The sequence below is a fragment of the Coturnix japonica genome, chromosome 23, assembly GCF_001577835.2.
Source record: "Coturnix japonica isolate 7356 chromosome 23, Coturnix japonica 2.1, whole genome shotgun sequence".
Lineage (NCBI taxonomy): Eukaryota > Metazoa > Chordata > Aves > Galliformes > Phasianidae > Coturnix > Coturnix japonica.
The window spans coordinates 1,843,653-1,864,928 of record NC_029538.1 but is presented as its reverse complement, the minus strand read 5'-3'; the positions used below and the strand labels follow the sequence as shown (position 1 = coordinate 1,864,928).

General features: G+C 61.6%; 2 protein-coding genes across 3 annotated transcripts; one reads left to right on the top strand and one right to left on the bottom strand.

Moving 5' to 3' along the window:
* Window positions 1–1,078: 1,078 nt before the first annotated feature.
* LOC107323803 (digestive cysteine proteinase 1-like) lies at window positions 1,079–6,199 on the bottom strand. Its single transcript, XM_015883201.2, has 11 exons — window positions 5,713–6,199; window positions 5,095–5,154; window positions 4,804–4,896; window positions 4,530–4,702; window positions 3,407–3,650; window positions 3,138–3,333; window positions 2,871–3,064; window positions 2,684–2,775; window positions 2,447–2,608; window positions 1,786–1,975; window positions 1,079–1,433 (listed from the first exon to the last, which is right to left on the bottom strand). The coding sequence occupies exons 1-11, from the start codon at window positions 5,765–5,767 to the stop codon at window positions 1,246–1,248; spliced, it is 1,647 nt and encodes a 548-aa protein (XP_015738687.1). The 5' UTR covers window positions 5,768–6,199; the 3' UTR covers window positions 1,079–1,245.
* Window positions 6,200–7,402: 1,203 nt separating this feature from the next.
* Window positions 7,403–15,580, top strand: FGR (FGR proto-oncogene, Src family tyrosine kinase). 2 transcript variants are annotated; one of them, XM_015883716.2, is made up of 13 exons: window positions 7,403–7,561; window positions 10,421–10,478; window positions 10,598–10,846; window positions 10,932–11,034; window positions 11,168–11,266; window positions 11,367–11,470; window positions 11,546–11,695; window positions 12,286–12,441; window positions 12,858–13,037; window positions 13,179–13,255; window positions 13,334–13,487; window positions 14,214–14,345; window positions 14,437–15,580. In XM_015883716.2, the coding sequence occupies exons 3-13, from the start codon at window positions 10,609–10,611 to the stop codon at window positions 14,643–14,645; spliced, it is 1,602 nt and encodes a 533-aa protein (XP_015739202.1). In that variant the 5' UTR covers window positions 7,403–7,561; window positions 10,421–10,478; window positions 10,598–10,608; the 3' UTR covers window positions 14,646–15,580. The 2 variants fall into 2 exon arrangements, with proteins under 2 accessions (XP_015739202.1, XP_015739201.1); XM_015883715.2 differs by lacking the exon at window positions 12,286–12,441 and adding an exon at window positions 12,019–12,183 and having other exon boundaries at window positions 7,404–7,561.
* Window positions 15,581–21,276: the final 5,696 nt, after the last annotated feature.

Here is a 21,276-nt window from a genome sequence, read left to right as displayed (position 1 = left end):
CCCACCCCACCCACTGCTCTGCTTAAATAGGACCACTGGGTGGGCAGGGAGCTGGCAGCAGCCAACAGGCACAGCCCTCCCAGAGCCAGGATGGGACCATGTTGGGGTGGGGGGGGGTGGAGTGTATGGCTTTGGGCTGCCCCACCATGAGCACCCTGGGGTTGGGGGTACCCCTGTGCTCCCTCCCAATGCTTTGCTGCCTGTAGCTTGCAGCAGCACTTACAGCAGTGCAGGAGCTGCAGGTAAAGCTCATCAGCTGCCCCAGGAGAGCAAGAAAGCAAAGTGAAAGCAAAGTCCCCCCAGGCGCTCCCACCCCCTGGTAGAACATCCCCACCGAAGCCATGGGGACTTCATGTGCCTGCATCCCTCTGGATAAGCCAGCAGCACAAACACAGGGTCTGCAGTTATGGGAGTTAACTGGGGGAAAATTACAAAGAAAAAAAAGAAAAGGAGGAAAATATAGCTGACATCTCAGGAGCTACATGGAAAAAAGGACCCAGCAAGGAGAGCAGCGCTGTCCCTGCAGCAACGGCCTTCACCCCTCCTGCCTGCAGCGCATCCAACTGGAGCCCTGCCCAAGGTGACAGCGAACCCCAAACAAGGCAGATAGGAGCTGGGTGCAGGAGGGCAGCGTGCGCTGCTGGGGACATGTGTGGGTAGTGCCCCCCGTGCTGCAGCGTTCCCCAAATGCCACAGCCCTATAAGAGCAAAGCTCACCCTTTGAAATGCTCTGAGGGTAAAGCAGAGACCCCCGCAGAGCAGAGCAGCCCCCCAGGGTGCAGAGAAACACAGTGCTGCCCTGAGTGCCACCACCACGCTGAGCCCCAGCACAGCCCAGGCACTGGGGCAGAGGGTGGCTGCTCCCCCCGTGCATCAGGAATGTCTCAGCTCAGCAGAAATCCTGGAGCTGTTTGTGCTCCACCTCAATACAAGGCTGCAGGAGCCTCCCTATGAGCGGCTGAGACGCTGCAAATGCCACTTGTCCCCTCCCCAGGAGAGCCCTGCAGTCCCACAGGGCTGGGAACAAGGAACTGCACTGAGCCAGGCAGCCACCAACTGAATCCCTCCCATAGAAACCAAATTGTGTTTTTCCAGGGTCTTTATTGGCAAGCCCATGGCTGCTTTTCCAGCACCCCACTGTCCTGTCCCACCACATCCCCATCTTCATCCTCCACCAGGAGGTCCCACCGAAGGTTATGATCCAGGGGTATGCGTTGGGAGCACCATCAAAGGCTCTGCTCTGTCTTAGGCCAGAATGGGGTAGGTGGCCTCAGTGGCCACACCACAGTTGTTGTCCTTCATGGCCATGAGGATGTAGCCATCATTGCCCCAGTAGGTGGACCAGGAGTTCTTGATGAGCCAGTAGGTCTCTCCCTGCAGGACGCCATAGCCCACAGCCAGCACTGCGTGGTCCAGCTGTCCTGGCTTGTTTGCTGCAGGGACAACAAGGGAAATGGTCTTTTGGGGAGAGCAGCCCTGGGATGCTCTCATGTATGTGTCATTAAGAAAGACCTCCACTAGCCCCCAACACATCCCCCCTATCCATGCCCTCAGTGCCATATCTCCATGGTCCTGGAGTGGTAGTCACCACCTTCCTGAGCAGCCTGTGCCAATACCTGACTATTCCTTCCAAGTATAAATTTCTCCTAATACCCAACCTGGCCTTCCCATATGGGGCCGCTCACCTCCTCCAGCCCAGCCAAAGCCACTCAACAACATAATGGGGGACCTGGGAGTCTTGGCATCACCCCGAGAACCCCAATCCCTGCGTGCCACCCCACTCACCGCACTTGGGCTCGTAGTAGATCCCATTGGAATAGAAGGAGAAGCTCTTGTGCGAGGCATCGATGCTGACAGCCACGGGGCCGTGCTTGTAGATGGCAGTTTTGACCGCTGTGATGTTGCCTGAGGTGACGTTGACGTAGCCCGTGATCTTGCCCAGCATCTCAGACTGGTTGTAGTGGCACAAGCCATTCTGCAGCACCAGGGGGGGCTGCATCACCGGGGGCACCCACGTCCCCTTGCTGTGCCCCTGGCTGCCCCCTTCTCTGACTCAGGGACTGATGTGGCACTGGGGCTGTGTGGATCCCCACTCCATCCCCTCCTGCCTCCTGCAGGGACCCTGTCCCAGACACTGCACCCACCCCCCCGCTCTGCCCTGTCCCTGTCCCCAGGCAGCCCTGCTCCGTCCCTGTGCCACGGGGATGCAACACTCCCATGGGTGGAGAAGCATCGTCCCTGTTTTGAAAGAAGAGAAACTGAGGCAGTGATGAAACCAGCCCTAGGGCTTGGCTTCAGCCTGCATGGAACCATGGGGACTCTCGTGCCCTGGGGCAGTTTCCCCATCACCAGAGTGCGTGAGCATTGGATGGGGACCATCCCCAAGCAGGGATCAGAGCACATCCCAACAGCAGAGAACCCAACAGGGGTGTGGGGCCACCCTCACCTGCCCCTTGTAGGTGCCGTAGGACTCGGTGCTGGCGATGCCGCCGTGCTTCTTGATCCACTCGTAGGCTCTCCACTCCTCACCCCCATCACACGCGTAGTTCCCAAAGCCCCAGGAGCAGTCGATGAGGACTTGCTGGGACAGCGGGGTCAGCACTCCTGTCTGTGGGGGGACACGCTGTAGGGACAGGGATGGGAACCCACTGACCACCCCAACGTGTTGGGTCCCTGCTCCCACCTTGAGGAATAGGGCCCCCTCCATGGCGCCCGTGGTGGCGAAGCTCCAGCAGGACCCACAAACAGCCTGGTCCTTCACTGGGGTCACGGCGCCTGCGGACAGTGGGGCAACCGATGGGGTGTGAAGGGAAACTGAGGCAGGAGGTGAGGGCTGCCCATGCTCCCAGCAGGGCCGGGTCCCTCCTCACCGTACATCCTCCAGTCCAGGCTCTCGGGCAGGATGATTCCAATGTAGTGCTCAGCAGGGAAGGGCAGCCCATGGTTGGGGTCCCCGCTCCGGCGCCGTCCCCGCATTGCAGCCATCTCCTGTGCTGTGCGGTCAGCCAGGTGGTTCAGCGCCAGCGAGTAGGAGAGCGCAGCGCGGTTCTTGGAGTGCACAAACCTGGCCATGGGGTGGTACCATTCAGCCCCCAGTAGGGTGGGGGTCTCCCCATGGGTCCCCCCTTTACCCATACCTCATGTTGTGCACAAAGATGTGCTTGCGGTGCTCCATCTCCCATGCTGAGCCGTACTGCTTCCCGAAGCGCCGGCGGTAGTGATGGAACACCTCGTGTGCCCACGGCTGGTGCCGCCCCACCAGGTCCTCCATGGGGTTGGCCAGCACACGGTGCTCTGCCACGCTCCCTGGCAGCAGCCCGCACTTCTTTGTCTCTGGGTTATAATGAGAGGACACCATCGGCCCAAGTTCTCCCCAGCACTGAGGTGGGGTCCCAGACCTGCTCACCATTCACTGGGATGTCGAAGACGGATGGAGGGAAGCTGTTGTCGAATTCGGTGTAGGAGATCTCATACTTGTCGTAGTGGGAGCCCAGCAGGCTGTTGTAGCCGTGCATCTCGTAGTGCACCGGGGCCACCCCGCAGCTGGAGTTGGTCACCCATAGTGTGTAGACATTCTTCTTCTGCTCCCAATGGGTGACGTTCTGCCACACAGCGCAGTACCGGCCCTGGTAGTATTCCTCCCGCAGGAACTGGGGGGATGGGGATGGGTGTTTGGGGTTCCATTGGGGTTCTGCATGGACCCCAAAGTGCATGGCCCCCCACGCACCCAACATCACTTTGGGTATCCATCATGACTTTGGACACCCAACATTGCCATGGGTATCCATCATGGCTTTAGACACCCAACATCACTTTGGGTATCCATCATGACTTTGGGCACCCAACATCTCTTTGAGCACCCAACACTACTTTGGACACCCAGCATTGCTATGGGTATCCATCATGACTTTGGGCACCCAATATTGCTTTGGGTATCCATCATAGCCTTGGGCACCCAACACTTCTTTGGGCACCCAACATTGCTTTGAGCATCCATCATGACTTTGGATACCCAACATTGCTTTGGGTATCCATCATGACTTTGGGCACCCAACAACACTTTGTGCACCCATCATTGCTTTGGGGACCTAACACTGCTTTGGGCACCCAATATCACTTAGGACACCCAACAGTTCTTTGTGCCTCCATCATCACTTTGGGCACCCAGCCCATGCCATCCTCCTGGGACAGATCCAGCAGCCATGCCTGTCACGTTCCCCACACGGGATGTTGTTGGTGCTGCCCCAGAGCCTGCAGACATCAGGAGCAGAACCGCCATGCAGCGACTTGCCTGAGCCATCCCGAGACGCCGGCATTTGTGTGGGCTGCGGCACGTCCCAGCATTGCTCAGGATTGGGAAAGGAGTCGGGCGTCCGGCCCTGATGCAGGTGGGGAAATGACCCTCCCTGTGCCCGTGGGTGCAGGACGTGCTGCAGCCTGCCCTGCACCCTGCAGGAGCTGGTGCACCGTGCAGCTCCCATCCCAAGGGATGCTCCAGGCTCCAGGCTCCAGCACGTCCCACCCCTCACCTTGAAGCCATCCAAGCTGGGGAAGACACTCTGAGCTTTGACCACGTCCTCTTTGGAGCCAGGCAGCTGGAAGCATTTCCTGGTGTTCACCTCCTTCTCGGTGGTCTCGGGGGTGATTTTGTAGCGCATCCCATAGGGCTTCACCCCGGCCAGCTGGTATGTGATCACCTGCCCTGCACCCAGCAGGGGAAACTGAGGCACGGCCGTCTCAGCTCAGCTTTCTGCACAGGGACAGGCACAGCGTGGCGTGGACTGCTGCACCCAGAGCACTTACCCCCATAGTACTGAATCCGGCTCTTGTTCCCTGTCAGGTTGTACCAGGCTTCAAAGGGCTCCTCGATTTCAGCATAGGGCAGACTGATAACCCCTGCGGGACACCCAGCTCAGCCCCAGCACCCGGCATCCCTCCCCAAGCCCTGACTGCACTGCATGCATCCGAGGGTGCAGTCCTGCAGCCAAATCCAGCTGCAGATCCCACACACACAGTGACCTGCCCCATCTGGCTCAGCTCTGAGCACCCTCCTCTCCCCCCATGGCGCTGTGGGTCCTGCTGTGGGGCCCTTACCTCGCACGTGGTAGATGGAACCAAAGTCGGGGTGCGGATGGGAGAGCGCATCATCGTGCCCTGCAAGGCAGAGTGATGGGGTGAGCGCAGCCTGTGGGGCTGCTGGAGCCACACTTGGGGCTTGTGTAACCCCACACCAACATGCCCCGCTGCCTTCCCCTTCACAGCACCTCCTCCAGGACCTGGCAAGGCTCCGTTGCTGCTGCACCCAAAATCTGGGGCTCCCCACTGCGCCCTGGGCAAACAGTGCTGGAGATGTGGGGAGCAGCGATGGAGCCAGCAGCCCTATGGGCTGTTCCTAGCACTCAGGGGGGCTGGGGGGCACAGACCCTCTCAGAGGGGTACAGACCCTTCTTCCCTCCCCTCTCCCCTCCCTTTGCTTCCGGCAGCAACCTGCTTCTCTGCAGAACAGGGAACCAGCTGGAGTTACAGCAGCCTGCCTCAGTGCAGCCCTGTTTTCACACTTCCCCCTTACTAAAGCACTTTGTCACCCCTCAAGGGCTTCGAATTTAGGAAACCCCCCAAATCATGCAGGAAACCTCTTCCTCCCCTCCCAGCAATGAGGAGATGCCACCCCCAGCTCCCACCCATGGGTGTCCCCAAAGGGCACAGACTCACCCCGCATGGAGCTGCCGAGCAAGGCAGCCACGATCCAGCCCAGCACACCCATCATCACAGCTCCTCATGGGGATGAGCTCGGCTTTAAGCCCAAACCTGGGCCCTCCCCAGGGGAGGGAAGGAACCAACATCATGTGGTGCACGGGACCGGCTGGCAGCAGGTGCTGTGTGCTGAGATTGCTGGCTGGGGATGGGCAGCACAGCCAAAAGGTGGTGAAGGTGGGGGAACAGAGAGCACTGGGACCCCTTAGTGTCCCCTCTGGCAAACCAAGTGGCTTGCAGGGATAGGGGCTGTGGGGCAGAGGGAAATGCTGGGCTATAGTTTGGGAACTGGGATGGAAGGGGAAAACTGAGGCACCATTCAGCAGGTGGAGTGGGAGATGCTCCTCCAGCAGCACCAGAAGCCTCTCACCCCCCCGTGTCCCTACCTGCCCCCAAGGGCTCTGAGGTCCCCATGTGCTGCTGGGACCCCCTCAGAGCTGCCTCATCTCCCTGTGCTGGCAGCACTTACCCTGCACCAGAGCACCAGAGCTCCTTCATGGTGTTAAGGAGGCTGCAATGTGGTGCCTGGGTGCAGTCATGGTGCTGCAGGGGACCATGTGAGCAGCCACCATCCTGCAGTGCATCATCCCAACTGGGATCTGAGCCCCTCAGGACAGCAGTGATGGGCCACATCCCCATCCCAGTGGTGGTCTGTGAGAACAGGAGGAGCTTTGGGGCAGGACTTGGTGTCACACAGGAAAGCAGCCACCCTGCAAAGGCTGCACTGGGGGAGGGGGGGAAGGAGAGAGGAGGGAGAGGAGGAGGAAGGCTCTGGAGGGACAGCGAAGGGCCTCCATCCTACAAGGCAGCCCAGGTGGGATGCAGCAGCTCAGGGCTGAAGCTCCATCCCCTCCCCATGCACCATCAGCCCTTGGAAGCTCGGCCCCTGGGCAGGAAACCGCGGATGGGGTAAAAATACCGGCAGCCCCTCGCTGAGACCGTCCCGTCCTTGGGGTCAGACCCAGGCAGAGCTGCACTCCAACCACAGAGGATATTTATTTCTAGCCGGGGAGGTTTTGCTTTTGGCAAGCAGCCTCCATCTGGGTCAGCTCTGCACCCCATCGAGACCCCATAGATGCAGGGATGCGGGGGTCAGGTTGCCAAAGCTCTGAGTTGTCTTTGTAAGGAGCATCCCGAGCTCAGAACCCTCATGGGTGGGCTGGGAGAGGGGTGTGGGGATCTGGATGGGATGCGGGGGTCCCAGCAGGGTGTGTGGGGCTGATTAGGGTGTGGGGTCCCTGCAGGGTGTGGAGGTCTCAGCCTTGGTTTGTGCTGTTATATGGTTGATGCCAAATGTTGGGTTCCTCCCACCGGCACCTTCATCCCATAGATAACGAGCCGGTGTACGACCCACAGGGGACTTTATATCCCACCCCATGGCCCCGGTGTCCCCACGCTGTCCCTGCCCCGAGGGTCTCAGCCCCCCGGCCCCACACACGCCTCCTTTGGGATGGGAGCTGGAGGGCGACCATCCCACCCTATACTCCCTATAAGCACTAAGCAGACCCCGAGCAGCGTGGGACATCCCTATGCCAGCACCCCGTTGTCCCTTACGGCCCGGCGCTGCTCTGTTATAACGAAGCATCATCTCGGGGAAGGGGGGGTGGGGGCGAAGGGAGGGGAGGGGAGAGGAGGGGAGGGGAAGCTCCGCGAGGCGGATAGAGCCGCTCAGAGGCAACGGGGGAACCGCACGCACCGCTCCGCCTCTCCCCGCACTGTGCCCCGCAGCGCTGTGCCCGGCCCCGGGCTGGGGAGGGGGCCGGGTCGGGGCGCAGCTCCGGGGGGCTCCATGCGAACAGGGCTGACGGTAAGAGGGGGGAGAGGGGTTGGGAGGGGGGAGGCAGGTGGGGGGCACGGCTGTATCTTGTGTTATTTGAAGGGGGGGTTCCGTGTCTTCTCGCTCTGTGCTTTAGGGGGAGGCTGTGAGCTGCCCCCCACCCACCCGGTGAGGGGTGGGGGGGCTTTGTTGTCACTGGGGGTGTGTTGGGGGGGGGGGTCATTGCTCCCGCGGTCCTGCGGTGAGGATGGAGGTGTGTGTGTGTCTGTGTGTGTGTGTGTGTGCAGGAGACCCCCGGCTGCTGCTGCTGTCTGTTGGGGGGGGTCAGCCCCATCTCACCCATCCGCTTTGACCGGCCGCGGGACAGCAGTGCAGGGGAGGGGGCACGGGGGGGCACCCCTACAATGTGGGGGCGTCCGCTGCCCCCAAACGTCCCCGCAGTGCTGGGCTCTCCATCCTGCCCTCCCCCCCCCATAGCCGGGCTGGGAGCAGTGGGTGCACGCAGCCCTCACACGTACGGTGCCCCCCCCGCGCCCCCCATCCCGCGGTGTGTCCCGGGCAGGAACTGGCCGCTTCCTGCCCGCACAATTCCCTCCCCGCCCGGCTCCTCCCGGGACATTGTATTTGCAGCCCTGGCAGGGCCTTCCCCCCCCCCCCCCCCTGCAGCCCCCTCGGATCCGGGAATTGCTCTTCTTCCAGCGGAAATCCTGCTCTCATTGCCAGCCGTGGGGCTGGGAGGTGGGGGCACAGCTGTGCCACAGGCATCACCTTTGGGGCAGGGGGCGAAGGGGCGCCCCCAGCTATGGGGCAGGGCAGGTGGGGCTGCTCAGGGCCAAACGCTTTGGGGTGGTTTGGGGTGGTTTGTGTCATCGCCTTCTGCCCCAGGGTATTTGTAGGGGGGGGCAATGCAATGCAATGCCCCATTGCTTCCTGGGGAGCACCTTGGGTGGTCAGCAGCCCCCACAGCCCCCATATAGGGGTGGGCAGAAGGGATTTCTTGGCTGCTTTTTGGCTGGAGAACATCGCATACAACCATTGTGCCCCACCATGTCCCCATTCAGGTGTCACCATCACCCCACTGGAGTGCCACCCTGTCCCCATTGGGGTACCACCACGTCCCCATCCCCATCACCCCACTGGGATGGCCACTCTTGGGCCATAACTCTCATGCTGTTGCATCCTGGCTGCATCCCACCCTGCCATCTCTATTGCTGTCCCCACATCCTCTCATCCCCCCCCTCCTTCACATCCACCTGCCCCACTGTGCAGGTCCCACAGCTGGGATTGGGGCTGTGAGCTGTGAGGTCCAGCCCTGTGTGTGCTGTGTGTGCTGCAGTGTTGGTTCCTCTTCCCCAGGCCGGGCTGCAGCACAGTGCCCAGCACCTTTAGGGCTGTAGGGCCATGCAGAAGGACGTGACAGTGTGGGGTATGGGGGTGTCATGCAGCTTGGGGTGCTCAGCCCTGCTGGGGTCCCTGCTCTATTCCCACCCCTGGGTCTGTGCTGGCCAGGAGGTTCCTTTGGAGGCCGCAGCTCCTTCCCCTTCCTCCCCTCCTCCTCCTCATTGCTGCACTCACCAGCCGCTTCCTCCTGCCCCATTGGAGGTGCTTGTGGGGCTGACGTGGTTCCTCCTGTTGCTGCCCACACGTTCCCAGGGGCTGAGGCTGCCACTGTGGGCTCCTTTGGCCCCATATCTCCCCCAGTCATGGCTGAGCCCTGGTCACCCCAATGTCCCCAACGCCCACCCCCCGCTGTGGGTGCCCCCTGCTCAGGATATACCACGATCCCACAGCTCTGTGCTCAAACCATGGGGCCGGGGCTGGCACAGCACCCTGTGTGTGTCTCTGCTGCTGGTGGCTGTCACTGCCAGAACCTCCCCGTGCCATCAGGCCCTGCAAATCAGAACAGATGGATGGGATGCAGTGATGATGCTGGACCCGCGGCGCTGGGGGTGACAGAGGGCACAGCATGATGGCAATGGGGCAGGTGGGGCCACCGGGAAGGGCTCGGTGGCCATCTGCTATAGGGCCGGGTGCCAGCACGAGGCTGTGGGGCACAGGGATGAGAGCATCCCCTCCCCAATGATGGCACCGGGGAGCTGAGCTTTGGGGTGGGGGTGATGCTGTGGGGCAGCCCTGTGAGTGCAGGGATTTATGGGGTGGTGTTGGGGGGGTTGGTGCTTTCCTGGATGTTTGCCCTTTGCCTCTGCTGACCCCAGAATGTGTCAGTTCAGCGCAGCCATGGGGTGAAATGGGAAGCTGCTGTGAATGGCTCTGGATGGAGAAGCAGGGCCACAACCCCAGGCAGCGAGCAGAGCCTTCCTGCAGCCACCCGACCCATGGCAGCTCTGGGGGCAGAGCTGGGGGCTCACCCTGCCCCGCTCCCTCTGGCCCCTCTGCTGGGGTGGGGGTGGTCTCTTCATTGGGGACAGGACGGGATGTGGTTTCAGCACATGCAGAAGTGCTTCAGCTCCTGCAGGGCTGTTGCAGCGACCTGTCAGCCCTTGCAGGAGGATTGCATCCTGTGCAGGGCTCCTGGAGGCGCAGCAAAGCCCTTGTGAGCTTTTGCAGCCTGCAGGAGGTTTTATAGCCCGTGTCAGGTCCTGGTAACCCACATGGGAATGTTTTAGGCTGAGGAGGGGTATTGCAGCCCAGAAGTCCATGCAGTGTTGCAGCCCATGCGGTGTTATTGCAGCCCATGCAGTGGTGCTGAAGCCCTTGCTTAGACACTGCAGCCAGTGTGGGGGTATTTCAGCCCATGTAGGGTTGGGTTAGGCTATGAGGGGGCCCAAAAAGGGGCATTGCAGCCCCCATTCATGGGCATTGCAGCCCCCCACACAGGGGCGTTGCAGGGCTCTGCCCCCCACCTGGTGCCTCCCCCAATGTCTGCAGGTGCCTCTCCTCCCCGAGCTGACATGGAGCAGCTGAAGTGACCCGAGGAGCTGTCACAGTGAGTGGAGGCAGCACCCATGGGTGCTGGGAAGGGGGGACACAAAGCCCCCCACCAGGGCTGGGCAGGGGTTGGGGGATCTATGGGGGGCACAGCACTGCATCCTTCTGCCCCCACAGGCCGTGGCAGGATGGGCTGTGTGCACTGCAAGGAGAAGATATCCGGCAAGGGGCAGGGGGGGAGCGGCACGGGGACCCCTGCACACCCCCCCTCGCAGTACGACCCCGACCCCACGCAGCTCAGCGGTGCCTTCACCCACATCCCCGACTTCAACAACTTCCATGCTGCAGCCGTGCCCTCCCCTGCACCCTTCTCAGGGCCAGGCTTCTACCCCTGCAACACGCTGCAGGCACACAGCAGCATCACAGGTCAGTGGGGTGTTGGGGGGTGGGCTGCACCCATGGGTGCTGGATGGGGTGGGCTCACCCGTGTCCCCCCTGTTGTGTCCCATAGGTGGGGGTGTGACCCTTTTCATCGCCCTGTATGACTATGAGGCCAGGACAGAGGACGACCTGAGCTTCCAGAAAGGGGAGAAATTCCACATCATCAACAACACGTGAGCAAACAGCACGTGGCACGAGTTGGCCGGTCTCAGCAGAGTGGAGTTCAGGGGGTGGGGGGGGGTTGTGCTGTGTGTGGGGGTCTGTCTGTCCATCCCTCCCCCTCACTGCCTGCTCCTCCTGTCCCAGTGAGGGTGACTGGTGGGAAGCACGGTCATTGAGCTCAGGTGCCACCGGATACATCCCCAGCAACTACGTGGCCCCCGTGGACTCCATCCAGGCAGAGGAGTGAGTATGGGGGGCATGGGGGGGGTGGGCAATGGAGATGTGGGGCTGTGGGGCTGCTACGGGAGCTGGAGCCCCAATGGGTGACGGCAGCCCCCGCCAGGTGGTACTTTGGGAAGATCGGGCGCAAGGACGCGGAGCGGCAGCTCCTGTGCCACGGCAACTGCAGGGGAACCTTCCTCATCCGAGAGAGCGAGACAACTAAAGGTATGGGGACGGCAATGGGGCACAATGGGGCCTGCGTCCCCCCCTGCCCCATTCCTGACCCCTGCCCCTGTGTAGGTGCCTACTCCCTCTCCATCCGGGACTGGGATGAGGCCAAGGGTGACCACGTGAAGCACTATAAGATCCGCAAGTTGGACAGCGGGGGGTACTACATCACCACGAGGGCACAGTTCGACAGCATCCAGCAGCTGGTGCAGCACTACATAGGTATATGGAGGTGGGGAGGGGTGTGGGGGGGGTGATGGGACCCCCAGCTGGTTGGTGAACTGGGTGTAACTGGAGAAGGAAGGGGGACCCCCAGGTGTGCCCAGTGCTTTGTTGGGAAGGAGCACCCGACCTCTCCGGAGCAGGTAAATGGCCCCCGGGTCTGGGTGGGTATCAATGGGGCTGGTGGGGCTGCACGGCTGGCCCTGCTGGGGGGAGCACCCCACGCACATCACAGGGCTGAGTGCAGCTCTATGGGGGTGGGTGAGATGACACGGACCCCCCCACATCCCCTCCTTGCTGACTCCTGCCCCCTCGGTGCGCAGAGCGGGCGGCCGGGCTGTGCTGCCGCCTGGCAGTGCCGTGCCCCAAAGGGACCCCCAAGCTGGCCGACCTGTCGGTCAAAACCAAAGACGTGTGGGAGATCCCCCGCGAGTCCCTGCAGCTGCTGCAGAAGTTGGGCAACGGGCAGTTCGGGGAAGTGTGGATGGGTAGGGCCTGCGTCCCCCCCTCGGTCTGCATGCTGCATTCATCCCATCGCATCCCCCTCCCTCCCTCCCTCCCTCCCTTCCCCCCTCCCTGCGCCCCTGCAGAGTGCAACGATGGGTTGTGCCATCTGCTAACCCGCGTGTGCCCCGCTATGAAGCCTCAGACCTTGGGATTAGCTAAGGACGCCTGGGAGATAGAGCGGGAGTCCATCAGCCTGGACAAGAAGCTCGGCATGGGATGTTTCGGAGACGTGTGGATGGGTAAGGGGGGGCTGGGGGCAGGCAGAGCCCGGTGCCACAGCAGGCAGCACCACAGGGACCAGGTGGTGCCCACCATAGGGGAGAGCCCAGCATCTCTGCGGTGTGGATGGATGGGGAATGGGGTAAGGCTGTTAGCTGAGCCCGTGGGGTTCCTAGTGTGGAAGTGAGGAAGACTCCTGGCCCTGGGTTGGGTATGATGATATCACGGACCTTTCTTGCCCTGCCCCGATGCCCTCAAGTCATCCATCCATCCATCCATCCATCCATGCATCCATCCATCCATGCATCCATCCATCCATCCACCCATGCAACCATGCATGCCCCCATGCACTGCTGCATCCTCCCACCCCTCCGTCCTGGCCCAATCAGGGCCAGCTGTCCCCAGGGCTCCAGGTGACCCCCTGTCCCCAACTCAGGGACGTGGAATGGCACCACCAAGGTGGCAGTGAAGACGCTGAAGCCGGGCACCATGTCCCCCGAGGCTTTCCTGGAGGAGGCTCAGATCATGAAGCGGCTGCGGCACGACAAGCTGGTGCAGCTCTATGCTGTGGTGTCGGAGGAGCCCATCTACATCGTCACCGAGTTCATGAGCCAAGGTGAGGGATGACAGCACTCCCATGGGCATCACCCAGCATGGCTGAGGTGTGCAGGGACCTGCTCCAGGGGCTGCATCCCTATAGGGGTGGGCACCCCCAGGTGGGGGGCATAGCACTCCCAATGCCACCCTCTGCCCACAGGCAGCTTGCTGGACTTCCTAAAGGACGGGGATGGCCGCTACTTGAAGCTGCCCCAGCTGGTGGACATGGCTGCACAGGTACTGGGGGAGGGGGCTGTTGTGGGGTGGGGGGACCTATAGGAGCAGGAGGGGTCCTCAAGGCTGCCCCACCTGCAGATCGCAGCGGGCATGGCTTACATTGAGCGGATGAACTACATCCACCGGGACCTGCGTGCTGCCAACATCCTGGTGGGGGACAACCTGGTGTGTAAGATCGCTGACTTCGGCCTGGCCCGCCTCATCGAGGACAACGAGTACACGGCGCGCCAAGGTGAGCCCCATGGATGTGCTGCTGGGGTGGGGGTGGCCGTCCTGTCCCCACTGTACTGTGTGATACCCCAGACCCACAGCTGGTCACCCCTGGTGCTGTGTGCCTTGGTTGATGGGTTCCGTGGGTAGTGATGGGTACCTGAAATGATGGATACCCAGAGCTATGGGTACCCCAAGTGGTGGGTAGTCCAAGTGATGAGCAGTCCAGTTTATGGGTACCCCAAGGGATTGGTATCATGGGTTACAGGTACCCTGGGTTATGGATATCCCAACTGATGGGTTGTCCAAGTGGTGGGTTGCCCAAGTTTCAGGTATCCTGGGTTATAGGTACCCCAGTTTGTGGGGACCCCAAGCAATGGGTATCTTAAGCAATGGCTACCTCAAGTTATAGGTACAGTAGGTTATGGGAACTATGGATGATGGGGGCCCCAAGTGAAGATGGGTGCACCTCAAGTGATTGACACCCTGTGTTGTAGTACCTTGGGTTATGGATATCCCAAGTGATGGGTTGTCCAAGCGTTGGGTACCCTGGGTTATGGGGGGCCTTAAATTATGGGTACGCCAAGTGATTGGTGCCCTGCGTTATGGGTACCCCACATTATGGATACCCCAAGTGATGGGTTGGATACCCCGGGTTATGGGGACCCTACGAGAAGGGTATACCCTGGGTTATGGGAACCCTCTGGGTGTTCATCCAGGACTCATCTACCTCCCATCACCTCCACAGGTGCCAAGTTCCCCATTAAGTGGACAGCCCCGGAGGCAGCTCTCTTTGGGAAGTTCACCATCAAGTCTGATGTCTGGTCCTTTGGCATCCTGCTGACCGAGCTGGTGACCAAAGGCCGGGTGCCCTACCCAGGTACAGCCTCCCCTCCCCATCCACACCCCCATGTGCCTCAGTTGTCCCAGTGCTGCTCACTGATGGCGATGGGGTGCCCCGTGTTTGGCAGGGATGAACAACAGGGAGGTTCTGGAGCAGGTGGAGCGGGGTTACCGCATGCAGTGCCCAGGCGGCTGCCCCCCATCCCTGCACGATGTGATGATGCAGTGCTGGAAGCGGGAGCCTGAGGAGCGTCCCACCTTCGAGTACCTTCAGTCCTTCCTCGAGGACTATTTCACAGCCACTGAGCCCCAGTACCAGCCTGGGGACAACCAGTGACCCCAAATGGGAGGGCTGGGGGGAGGGGGGCAATTCTCCCCTTTCTGCAGGGGGTTTGTTGCTCTCATCACCTGCATCCCCTGTGAGTGCCTTTGGGGCTGTGCAGGGGGTGTCCCTGGGGGGCTTTGCACAAGGATTTGGGACTCAGGGGGCTGCGCCGTGCCAAGCTGTGCCCCCCTCCCCCAGCACCTCTCTCCTTGCCTTCACACCCAGCTTTGAACATGAGAAGTGCTTTGGATGGGGGAGGAATGTGCCCCCCCCCCCCATAGCATACAGGTGTCCTAAGGATGCCCCCCTCCCTATGCCAGCCCCATCTCATTGCCCAGCTCAGCTCTGTGCAGCTGGGGGGTTCAGACCCCAAATCCTGGGGAGGTTCATCTCACCCCCTCCCAGTATTGTCTTTAATTTATAAGCCCTCCCAGCAGCCATCTCCCCCTCAGGGACCCCTATATTGGAGGGGGGCTGGGAGGGGTGGTGGTGCTCCTTGCCTCACCCACTGCTTTTTCTCCTCTCCTTAAAGCAGAACCAAAATCCTGAAAGCCATAAACTGCTGCTGCACTGAAGGGACATAAATGGGGCTGGGGGGACCCAGGGCAGGTCTGTCTCAGGGGCTGTTTCTTGTGGCCCCATTGCCTTACATGGGAACAGGGAGGAAGGGAGCATGGGGCAGGTTCACCCCCATAGTGCCTACAGGGGCTCATCTCAACCCCACCCCCCCATTCCACATCCCTGCAATGAGCATTAACTGGGGTGGGGGGGAGGGATGGAGTGGGGGAAGATGGGGCACAAAGTGAATGTGATGGCACTGAGGGGGGTTGGGGGCCCTCCTCATGGCCAGGAGCCCCCTATCATGTGGGGCAGAGCTGTGCACTCAGGCTGTGCCCCCCCTCTCCCCCTCCCGGTGGGGGGCTGGGGGGAGGGGAAGATGGGAAGGTTTTGTTGTTAATTTCTTTTTTTATATAGAAAATTCAATCTGTAAATAGAGAGAAATAAAACCTTTCTAACAAGTGGTGGTGGGGGGGCTGGGTCCTTCTGGCCTCTGCCTGTGTCTGGGGAGGAAGAGGTTAATTTCCCCTGCAGCTCAGCCCCCCCTCCCGCTCCCCCCCACCCCCCCACAGGGCCCAGCTGTGGCCGCTAATGAATTCCCCAGCACTGATGGAAGGGGCCTTGTGCCCGGCCCCACATGGGGGGCTCAGGGCTGGGGGTTGGGGACGTGCTGCCATCTCTATGAGCCTCTCATCTCCTGGGTCACTGCTTTGCACCCACAGGGATGTCTGCACCCCGCGGGCATCACGGTGCCTCCATCACCCCCCCCCTGCTGCTGCTCTGCCCCCCGGCTCTCACTGCACTGTGCACTCGTGATGCCATGCATGCATGCAAGCTGCCTGGCCCCGGGTTGAGCGTGCAAAGCAGAGTCGGTGCACACATATGTGTGCAAGGCACAATGCTGCCTTACTCTGTGCATGCACCTGCACGTGTCTGCATGCTTGCACACCCTGCTGCGCGTGCACACACACCCACCATCCCCAAACTGCTTGCAGGGAGCAAACAACGCACCCAAAGGATGTGTCCCTCGTCCCCATAGCCACAGCTGTGTTGTCCTTTCCTCCTCCCATTGCTGGCCCTGCTCACACGGGGGGGCTGATGCACCCCTACATGGAGCAAGGTGCCCGCAGCACCCCAGCAGTGCGGGGTGGAGCCCATCTGCAGCTCAGCCCGAGCAGAACAAGCCTCATTTGGCAGTGAAGGGGTTAAAGGGTGCAGTGTGGCCCAGCGTGGCTGCAGGCTGTGGGGGGGGGGGAAGCATCGATTTGATGTTAATGCCACGCTCCATCGACCTGTGGGTGGAGGGACAGGCACCAGCCCCGAGGTGGGGAGGGCAGAGCACAGCATCCAGATGGGGGCTATGAAGCGGGCACTCCTGGCTGGATGGATCCCTGCAGCATCCTATGGAGGGGAAGGAAAAGGGCTCAGCATCACCTCCTGTCCCCACATCCAGGGGAGATGGGGTCCCCTGTACCTCATGGATGTGCCGCCCTGCTTTGGGGGGGGGTGGTGTTTGGTTGGGTTGGACCATGGCTGCCCACGCTGTGCCAAGCGCCGGGCTCAGGTGTGAGACCACTGCAGATGGCCAACAATGCAGGCCTGGCACAGCAGAGCCGCAGAGCTGCCACCAGCCCCCACCGTGGGGACCCTCACCCAAAGCCGCTGGGAAGGACCATCCCCACCCTGCACAGTGCTGGGGGTGGGGGGGCTGTGTCCCCTGGGGGCTGTGCAGCCCATGGATGTCAGCGTGCAGTGCTGGGTCGTGGAGCAGATCCGCGTCCCCATGATGGTGATGACCAGACAACAGTGGAGAGTGGCCAAGAACGCCATGCAAAGCTTGGCCGGGTGCAGCAGAGCTGCTCCAGCCCTATGGGAGCTGTGCCCGTAGGGGAAACCGAGGCACGGAGGGACCCATGTGCATCACCCCACGGCTCAGCAGCGGGCGTTGGGAGGGGACGTGTTTTTCCATGCATGGAGTGGAGGAACAGCCACGCACCGGCCTGTGACCGCAGCTGGGGAGCAGCCAGGCTGTGCACAGCTGCTCGCCTCCTGCCTGCCTTAATGACGTGGCCTCCATGTCCCCACCTCTCCCCACAGCTCGGGCTCTCAGGCCCCACGGCCCCATAGATGGGTTGGGATTGGGGCTGGGAGGGGGGATGTTGGGGGCTGCGGGGTGTCACAGTGGGAGCCGCGCTGAGCCGGGTGACGCTCAGCGATGTTGGCAGCTGAGCCAAACCCGGGGTGGTTTTGCTGCCTGGGAACGCCCTGCTCTGCCATGGCGGGGCTGGTTGAGTCTTTTCCGCTGTGGTGAAGGGGGCAGAATCAGGCTGGATCCGCAGCTGGAAGCCCCCAGCCTCAAATGGGGCTGCAGGACCTGCAGTGCTCCCCATAGGCAGCTCCACAGCCCTGCAGCCCCTCTCGCCCCCCTTCTTACCCCCACCTCGCTGTCTCTAAACGACCCCCAGGGCCCCTCCCCGGCGATCTGGAGCTGGTTTTGGGGGTCCCAAGCGCTGCCACCAACCACAAACCCAAAGCAGGGGGGTGGTGGAAGACACTGCATGAGGACAACGGGTCACCCACCGCCCCAGTGTTTAAAGGGTTGGGGAGGGGGGTCGGAAACCGGGTCAGCCGCCCACCGCCACGACACGAGGACCCCCCCACGGCGCGGGGACGCGGGGACAGCGGTGTCCCCGCTCGGCTCAGCAGCCGCTAGATGGTAGCGTAAGCCCAAGGCACCGCTGCTGACACAGCAACTGTCTGCGGGAGGGACAGAGCGTCCGGGTGACCCGGGGGGCCCTGGGGAGCCGCCTCCTCCCTCCCCCCATCCACCACCAGGAGGGGCCGTGACGGCTGCGACACGAGTGGGGCCGGCGCTGCTCTCCTCCCCTACGACCCCCCCCCAGCACGGCCCATATCCGCGCTTATGGACCCCCCCCACCCCGCATCCTCCCACCTCCCATCCCAACTCAAACCACAGACCCCAGGGTGACCCACCCGGATGCTGCCTCCATCCCACCCCCCCCAGCTCAGATCCCACCCGTGGACCCCCCTCCTCCCCCCCTCCACTCCCAGCCCAGCGAGGGCTCGGTGCCAGCCTGATATCTATATATATTTTATGATAACTATAGAGATGCACTTCAAACCTGACAAAGGACTTTGACAGTTTTAAGCATCTCTTTGATTAATACATGACCTTTTAATGCTTGGGATTAAATTAATAAATCTTTTACATTCTAACCCATCCTCTCTTGCAAAGGAATGTTTTCCCTGCGACCTTCTGTGCAATGCAGCCGACCCGACCCTCTGTCCCAATGCATGTGCAGGTGCAGTAATATATATATATATATAGGGGTAGGAGCTGCAGTATATATGGGGCAGGTGCAGCAGGATATAAAGGGCAGGTATAGCAATATATATATATGGAGCAGGTGCAGCGATAGACGGCCTGGAGATATTCACACGGCGCGAGGTGAGGACGGAGGGATCCTCCTCGTGTCGGAATCAGCCCTAAAAATAGCAAGAAAATTCAAAGCTGACATTCAGGGCGAGGGGACGAGGAAGCCTGCAAAGTTGCTCACTCAGCCACCAGCGATTGCAGCGATCCTGTCTGCGTGTGCAGATTCCTCTGCTGACCGGGCTGGAGTGCAGGCAGGGCTGCTCCTCTCCGCGTGGTTTCCAGGAGGTGGGAGCGATGCGTGCGGGTCTCTGTCCCCTCTCTGTCCCCCCCCATCCCTATTTCCCCCCCTTTCCATCCCGTTTTGGGTGCTGGGATGGAGCTGATGCATTTGGGGGTGGGATAATTCCATGCTTGAAGGCTCGACCCCCCCCTCCCCCTGGCCGGCTTTGGGGTCATTGCACGCAGCAAACCCCGACCCTGAATGCAGAGCGCTGCTGTGCAGTTGGGTGCTGTGCCTCTCCCTGCACCCATGTGTTATTCTGGCTGTGACTCACGTGTTATTAGCAGCCAGGCTGGATTCCCAATTCCCTGGAGTTAACCCTTTGCTTGTCACTCACACCAACAGTGTCACAACAACAAACGGCGGCGGCGTTATCTGCTTTAATCAGATCGGATCTGGGAACGTTAGTGCTGGAGGGGAAGCAATGGGGAGATGGAGGTGGGGGGTTGGGGGGGGGGGGGCTGCTGCTCTGCCACTGCCATCCTGGGGGCTTCAGGCATTGCTCATCCCCCCAGTGCCAAGGATGGGGGGATCCTCGTGCATCCCCATGCATGGAGGCTTAGTGTGGAGTGGTGATGTGTTGGTACAGCTGTCCCCAGGGGGGTGCAGGGGGGTCATTTCCCCTCGGGGTGCTCCAGAACAGTGGATGTGGCACTCAGGGCATTGGGCAGCGCTGGTGGGGATGGGTTGGGGTCGGACCTGCTGCTCTTGGAGGTGTTTTCCAACCTCAATGATTCTGTGTTTTCAGGAGTTAGGAAACAGCGGGGAAGTTTCCCGCACCGCCAGAGCCTTGGGACAGCATCGGAGTTAAAATAATAATCATCATCATAATTAATAAGAACAATAATAACGATCGTCATTGGGAGATTTTAAAACTAAGGGAGGGGGAAAAAAAAGGGTGCGCGCATGGGGCAGATGCGCACTCCGCGTTGTGCGGGTGTAACCCAGGAGAGGGCAGCAATGCCCCATACATCCCATTGGGGGGGGGGTGAGGGGGGAAATCCCGGGTGCAAAGCACCGATAGGGGTGTGGGGATCCCCGCCATCCAACCGCCAAACCCCCCCCCCTCCCAAAATCAGAGCGCAAAAAGCGCGCACCCATTTTGCGCCCTTCCCCGCCTCCTGTGCGCGCTTCGCAGCAACGGGGAGAAAAAGCGATGCGGGGGAGAAAGGAATGGATGATAGGAGCAGAATGGGGAAAAGAAGACTACCATCCCGGCAAGCCCGGGTGCTGCGCGGCTCCCCGGGTGCCGATGCGGCCGTCGCCGCTGACAGCGGAGCGGAGCCGGGCGGTCTCCCGCCGCGCCACGGAGAGGCATGGCGCGCCAGCCGCCCGGGCGCGCTCCTCCCGCTCCCACCCCCACAAAGCGGACGCAATGAAGGCAAGAGCGAGGATGAGGAGGAGAGGTTGAGAGGAGGAGAGGAGAGAGAAGGGGGAGCCAACGCAAGCAGGCTCGCTGCGCTGTGCTTTCTTTTGCTTTCCGCGCGGCTAGCGGGCGGAGCGGAGAGGGGATGTTCGGTTCCCCCCGCCCGCGCCCGCTGCCTTTTGTTGTTGTCGACGAAGGGGGGGGGGGAAGGTGTTGGGGGGGGGGGGATAGAAGATGAGGAAAAGGAGGAAAAAAAAAGCGGAGGAAAAAAAAGAGAAAAAGAGGAAAAGCCGAACGGCAACGGGGAGAGAAAAGGCAGGAAAAATCACATCGGTGGTGGAAGGGGTGGGATGGGCGTGGAGAGAGAGGAAGAGAAAGCAGAGAGAAGAGCAGGCAGGGACGGAGAGGGGGCGGGCTGGCAGGAGAAGGAGTTGCCCCTTGGGGAGAATGTACAGGAGCGCTGGAAATGCTCTCGTTGAAGGTGCGAGCGTGCCGAGAGCTCCGGAGTCCCCGCGGTCGTCAGACGCAGCCCCGGCGGACGGCGCGAGGGGCTCGGCGCTGGCCAACCGACGGGAGTGCCCTTTGTCGGGGCTGGGTCGGGGTCCGCGGGAGGGCGGAGGCGAGGGGGTGGTGTGTGCGTGTGTTCTGGTGGGGGCACCCCGCTTTGGGCGAGGGGGGGGGTGGGAGGATGGCCAGCCCCCCCTCCCCCCCCGACGTCCGTCCCCTTCGCGAAGTGCGCGGTCGAGTTGGTGCCACGGCGCGGAGTTTAATGGCACTTGGGGAGGGGAGGGGGGGCCCCCGCCAGCCCCCCGCCGTGCGCCGTGCCATTGCCATGAGTTCAGCCTGTTTCCCCCCCCCCCGCCCCCCACCGCCTCCCCCCCGGGCTGCGAGCGCTGAGTGACAGCTGTCAGAGCCGGCTCCGTCCGCTAGAAGGCGGAACGGAACATGTCAACAAAATTTGGGGTTATCCTCGCAGCCCGGGGGGGCGTGCGGAGCTTCCCCCCCCCCACAACGACCGCCCCGACCCCCGCGGCTCAACCGC